We start from the raw sequence: 6,536 nt of genomic DNA, 5'->3' as shown, positions 1-6,536 counted from the left end.
CTGCTGACCCTCTTTCCTTGGCCTTGTGCTGGAGCCAAGAAGTGGTGCAAAAAAAAGCGGGACACTCTGGGGAGGTGCTGGGGAAAGGGTAGGGCTGCAACAGGGAACGTGGCCATTGCAGGGAGGGTTTGGCAGGATCCCTGATCTGGGCAGCCACCTTGGCCATCTGCCGTGCATGCGGCGAGAGCAGGGTGCCACACGTCAGAGAGCAGCGCCAGGGCCGGAAATAGCTGCCTGCTCATGTTTGCCTCTGCACAAAGTGCCCAGCCCGTCTTCACATCTCTGAGTGCTTTCGGTGCAGGTCTTTGCCTGCCCAGATGCACTTCTCTGCATATGGGAAGCCCAAGGAGCATAAGAGGCTCCTCAGTGCCACTGGGTTTGAAGACGGTGCTGCTGTGTGCGCCACCGCCGGGCAGCCCCAAGGCTGTCTGAGGATAAGGTCTGGGGGTTCCCACATTGTGGAGGGCAGCCGGGCCAGGGGGAGGCTGCTTGTTTGCTTTCTTTAATGCTCCGCTGTAGCCAAAGCACTGTTTTAATTTGAAATTTGGCAAGGATTTAGCCCTTTTGTAAACTCAAATTGTTCTGTGTTTCTGGAGGAGGGCGGAAGTGAGAAGTGAGGTGGATTTTCGGCTGGAAATAGAGCAATGGGGAGATTCAGAGGGAGTGTTTCTGGCCGGTGCCTGGGCTGCTGCTTTGAGAAGCGCTTCCCCATTCGCTGAGGGTGGGAGGTGTTGCCCCCCAGCCCCCAGGGCTCCCAGCCAGAGGAGCAGCGCTACACTGCTGCCAAACAGAGCGGTGTCAAGGCGAGGCCACTGCGGCTGCGCTGCTATGTCAAAACAAAGTGATGTGTGTTGGAGTCACGCTATTGCTGCGGAGAGAAAAGGGCTGGGAATGAGCAAAGGGAGAAAAGCGAGGATGAGAGCAGAGCTGGAGTTCTGCCTCTCTCTGCCAAGGCTGCAGAGCAGTAATTTCTGACCCCATTCTCCTGGGCTTAGCTGGATTTAATGTTTCAGGCCATTGTGGGAGCTGTTCGGCAGCAGAGCAGCTGTGCACCTCCAATGCTGCCCTTGCTGGGCAGGATAGCACTGGCTGAGGTGGATGTTGTAGCAGCAGGAGACAGGGGTAGCATGCAACAGGGCACTTGCTGTTTCGGGGAAGCAAGCAGCACGTGGTTGTTTCTGCACTGTGGAAAGGACCAGAGGGCAGGCATCTACCCTGCCTTTGTACCAGGCGGCACGGCGGCAGATGTCACTAGGGAGTGAAGGGTGGTAGGTAGCACAGCCCACAAGCCACCATCACCAGGTGCATCACTTCAGCCCCAGAGCCCACAGACCCCCGTGGGAAGCAGGGAGCAGGAGCACAGGGATGGCGGGAGTGCACCCTGGGCACTCCCCAGGCCAGACTCCCCTGGGCCAGAGAGGCTGCGGGCAGGCAGCAAGAAGGGCTGGAAGTTGCCGCAAGTTTGATGTATCGTTTTGGAAAGGCACCTCCTGCTGACAGGCTCATTTTGTTCACCTAGGATGAGCCTGAGAGGTGCTGCAGCCACCATCTGCAAATGCCTGTGTGTAGAGATGTGTGGTGGCAGACGGAGCTCTGCCCTGGGATAGAGGGGCCCAGCAGGAGGCAGCCCTTGGTGCCTGGACTTAAACCAAAGTCAGTCTAGAAAGAAACAGCCATTTTTTTCTTGATAGTGATCATTTGCCTTGGAGGAATGTGTTTAGGTTCCAGCAACTGGGATTGGGTGTCCTTTCCAGAGCAATAGCTCTTGGCTTGATGCAAAGGTCTCTGCCAGTGGCGGTGGGCACTGCTGGTCAGCCCATGCAGGCAGGCTGGCATTGACCGTGCATGGTGGTGGGAACTACATGCCAGCCTGTATGATGCGCTGTCCTCAGCTTTGCAGAGGTGAGCTGCTTTGGGCAGGTTTGGGGAGCTTTCTTGCAAGAGGTACGTGTAAGTCCATGGTGGGACACGGGAGAACCTCATCTGCTCTTCTGCCTCCCCCATCTGCCCTGGCAAGGCATATCAAGCACATCATCCCCTTCAAGTAACCCCCTCTCTGGCCCAATCCTTCCCACCCCTGCTACTATTTTAAAACAGATGTACATTAAAGCTCCTTAATCTCTGGAGATATTAATTCTCTCCTGCTCTCCCCCCATGTGAGTTCATACGAACGTGGTACTTAGGTTGCTCCTTGTCTTTGATTAGAATCTCATCTTTCTTTTTTCAGGTCCCATAAATTAGCCTTTTAGCTGGCAGTGCTCTCAGATCCAAGAGATAACAGCCTTTTCTCGGCATCCGGCTGTTTCCAACAGCATCGCTAACATCATCTTTTGGGCATGACCAGCTAGGTGCTCACAGCCATCATTCAGCACACATGCTTTAAAAAGGGCCTTTCACTCAGGAGAAAGCATTCCTCATGTTTAAATACAGTTTCCCCTAACTTTCTTGGCTGCCCTTCTCCAGTATATTTTTTTTCCTTTTAAAATGCAAAGTAAGTGGCTCCTGGAAGCTGCCCTTTAAGAAGGCAGCTCTTCTCAGAACAGGACAATGCATGTTTCTCCCATTCTGCCCTGCAGCTTGCAGGGCTTTTCTGGGGACTGCTTTCCAAGGGGGGGTCACTTTCCATGGCCTGCTCTACTTGTGACAATATTGCTGAGACATGTCACAAAGGAGCCTAATTGATGACAAATAGCCGTCTAGTTTCTGTGATGGGAAATCATCTCCACTAGGAACTGAACTGAGACCACCAGCTTAAATTCCCACAGACAGCCACACAGCCAGAGTTGATTTTGTTAATGACTCGAGAAACCCCAGTATGGAAAAAGAAATGTCGAGTTATATTTTTCCAAAGCCAGCATAGAGCCCAGCGTGACAACATACAGTCTGATAGCAATGAAATGGCATACAGGGAACAGAAGAGCGAGGGCCTGCCACGGGTCTGAAGATGAAGGAGAATGGGCAAGGAGGAAGATATCATTTAAGCAGGATTGGAGCCACATTAGCATGGGAAACAGAGAAAATTGCTAGAAGAGGAAATAGATTTTGGGACTGGCTTTTTGTATAAATGTTCTCTCTCTCCAAGTTTTCCCAGTGCTCCTTCCTTTCAGGCTGGAAGAACTTGTGCTCTTTTGAAAGCGTTGATTAACCAATACTTTGTTTTTTTCTGGCTTTTCCCTCAAGGCTACCCTGGGAAATAAAAAAGCACTAAATTGCTAGCTTGTTCTCACACAAAATTTAGAGGAACTGCAATATGGAAAGGCAAAAGACTCCCAATGGCCTTTCCCCACACGTGGGCTCCTTGGGTACACTGTGGTCCAGTTTCCACTTTTGCTCACGGTCAAGCAACCTACAGTTTCCATAGGGTTGTGTGGGTGACCCGGATGGCAAATTTCACTGCTTGTCTTGTGACGGAGGACTAGCAAAGCAGACGTCTCTGTGTGTGAACTGCTTTGCAAGTTATTTTTCCACATGTTCGGCTCTAAGTGTTTGCAAGAGGCCCTCAGGCAGTTCTCCCAGCCCTAAGATGTTGCCATCTGGGCCTGTCAGTTCTGGAAGCGTTGAGAAATCATGTGAACTCGCTGCTAAAGTGAGGATTTACAGAAGATGGTGTGCACCTATGTTTGTTCAACAAGCTAGCAGCAGCCCCAAGTCAGCTTAATTACCTGGCTGACTAGACACAGAGCTCATCATCAGGAGGGGCGAGTGTTGGGTTTTGTGTGTTCCTGTTGCCAGGTTTGCTTGAAAACTCAAAGAAATCCCTTAATCCTTTGAGTGCAGAGGGCAAAAGACAATTCTGCCCAAAGGATGGCTATTTGTGAAGGTATCATTAGTACCAGCACAGAGGATCACTGCAGTCAGGTGTAAGGTGGCGTTGGGGCAGCGTGGTGTTTTGCAAAACTGGAAGTCAACCTTGAAATGTCACTGGCAGGGATTGCCTAAATACTGTTGCCTGGGATAGCAAAAAAAAAAAAAAAAAGGATTTGACAGTTCAGGAGGACTTTTCCAGTCCTAAATCTCTATGCAGATATACCCAAATATTTTATAAGGTTTTGAATTATTTCTTTGCCTGTAGCTTTTTAGGCACAAGTTACATTGTTTGGTTTTGGTAGGTTTTAAGTAATCTCTTAAAACTCTCATTGCTGTTTTCACACAAGATGGGAAGTAGCCTTATTTTTCAACCACAACTATTTCAAAGGTGTGACTTTTAACACTTTCTAAAGGTCCCTGATTTTCTGCACTTCTGATCATTTTGAGGTGCCTTCTCAGTTGAGCACCCCAAGTTACAGTCAGATTTGAAAAGTCTAAGCAGATCAGAGTGAAAGGACATTTTCTTTTGGAAAAACTGAAAAAGGACCACAGTAACTATATGTAGAGATAATGCTAGAAAGACTGCACAGGAAAATAACTTCTGCTCAGATTACAGCATATGCATTTGGTTACTAGTACTTGATCTCTGCTGAACAATAAAAAGAAAGGTCACCACTAAAAGGACTTTGGATCAGAGTAATGTTAACATAAATGCCTAGATATGGACACCCATTTGCTGCACTCCCCATTTCAACCAGCTTTTGCATTAAAACATGTAATGATGATACATGACTTCCTCAAATTACTGTGAATTTATCTGAAACCCAAAGAGAAACTGGGTCATTGAAGCTCTGTGTCCAGTAAGATGTATGGGAAAAGATGAAAACTAGAGTGTGCTAAATGGATCTAGCATTAGTGGCAAATAATGATAGGCACCAAGATCCAATTCAAAGTTGTAAGGATAAGACCCATGAGCATGTTAATAGTGAATTACGGCCATTATGCAGGCACCAATGACAATATTTTAGTGTTATTCAAGTTATCTGGTTTCTTTGCTTTTCACTCAGTCTCTTCTTAAAAACTGGTCATTTGGTGGTCATGAAATGTGATGTAGTGGGAAGACCCTGTTCTCTCAAGCGTGCAAGAGTATTCATTGACTTTGGCCAAAGGAAGAAGAGTTCTTCCTCCTTCCTCCATGAGGAAGATCCTGGATGTAGCTTAAATATTGCTTTCTTCTGACAGGTCTCACAGTCCAGTGACCAGTGGCAATAATGCCCTTGAAATGCCTCTTTAAACAAACAGTGCTTCCCATTTTGTTTTTCTAGTGAACTTCCCAGGAATGGAGGATGACTCTCTGATCTCTGAGCAAGATTTTGAAGACAGCGATGATCCAGGTTGGTACCGAAATGCCACATGGGCAATTTATCAGGGGAAGCTTGTGTTTCAGTATCAGATGCTACAATTACTTACAAACCTCAGCTTTAATCAGGGCTAGGAGCTAGAACACGCTTGAGAACGTACACTCAAGTGGTGGCTTATTGCCTGGACAAAGACAGGAGTTTTCTTGTTTTCCTTTTTCAACAGCCAGCAACCTTGCAAAGTCAATATATTGTATTTGTGTTAGGACAAGTGGAACTGATCTTTCAAGCATTAATTGCTGCTTGTGTGGCATTTTGACTTGTAAATGGAGAAAATTAAGTCTGGGAGCTGTGACAGATTGTTTCCATAGTTTTGAACCAAATGACACTTAACGGGCCAGAGTTTCAGTGGGTGTAAAATGCTAGCATGCTGTTTACATAGCCTGAGATGTAAAATTAATTAGGGCACCTAACTTTCTTGGTAGTTTTGTGCTTTGCATTACTTTTAGACCTGGGTAAGTGAATCCTGCTGAGATATACCCACGGAGAGGCTTACACTCTTGTAAGGCTGTAACAACTCCAAGTGAGAAATGCATAAAGGTGAGGGGAAAAAAAAAAAAAAGATCCCTGGATAATAAGTGCCCATTCCACTGCAGATTACTTTGGATCGGATAGGAACGACACATTGTTCTCTACTAACTCTCCAGGAACCCCGAAGCTGGACAATGAAAAAAGCTGGCTCTACACCCTGGATCCCATCCTGGTGACCATCATAGCGATGAGCAGCCTTGGCGTCCTCCTCGGGGCCATCTGCGCCGGTCTGCTGCTCTACTGCACATGCTCATACACAGGTCTGTCTTCACGGAGCTCCACCACGCTGGAGAACTACAACTTTGAGCTGTACGACGGCATCAAGCACAAGGTCAAGATGAACCACCAGAAGTGCTGCTCAGAGGCCTGACGGGTGCCCTGGGGATCACCCTCATCCTTGCGCCCGGTGAGGTGGGCTGGTGGGGGGTTACTTTTTTTGCTGTTTTCTGTGGGAACTGAATGCCATAACAGGGAACGAGGGGTGAGGGAGGAGCGAGGTGAGGCGCTGCTCCTGCTGCCAGGTCCCACCAGCAGGTTGCACTCTGCCAGGATGGAGGGGACGTTCCCGCAAACCGGACTGTGCTGGGTGAGGGGGGACCAAGACCCTTGGTTGTTGGTTCATCTTTATTTTCTGCTGATGCGAGTGACGAGGGATCTGCTGGGATGTGACGAGGGAGACTGGTTTACCTTTTGGATGTGAGAAACTAAATGTTGATCATTATTTCCCACCTCCTTTCTCTGCTAAGTTGCTGAGAAGGCTGAGGGATTTCTTCAGCCACC

At 48.2% G+C, this 6,536-nt stretch overlaps 1 protein-coding gene across 1 annotated transcript in view; it reads left to right on the top strand.

Annotated features, from left to right (window-relative positions):
* NRP2 (neuropilin 2) overlaps window positions 1–6,126 on the top strand; it is a gene marked incomplete at its 5' end in the record, with an annotated part of 74,692 nt that extends 68,566 nt beyond the window's left edge. Inside the window, 2 exons of the mRNA XM_010075884.1 lie at window positions 5,133–5,201; window positions 5,873–6,126. Coding sequence (XP_010074186.1) covers window positions 5,133–5,201; window positions 5,873–6,126 — 323 coding nt within the window. The remainder of the gene's footprint in view (window positions 1–5,132; window positions 5,202–5,872) is intronic.
* Between the last annotated feature and the right edge of the window lie 410 nt (window positions 6,127–6,536).

The sequence above is a fragment of the Pterocles gutturalis genome, unplaced genomic scaffold (genome assembly GCF_000699245.1).
Source record: "Pterocles gutturalis isolate BGI_N339 unplaced genomic scaffold, ASM69924v1 scaffold2708, whole genome shotgun sequence".
Lineage (NCBI taxonomy): Eukaryota > Metazoa > Chordata > Aves > Pterocliformes > Pteroclidae > Pterocles > Pterocles gutturalis.
This window is presented reverse-complemented; position numbering and strand designations above follow the sequence as displayed.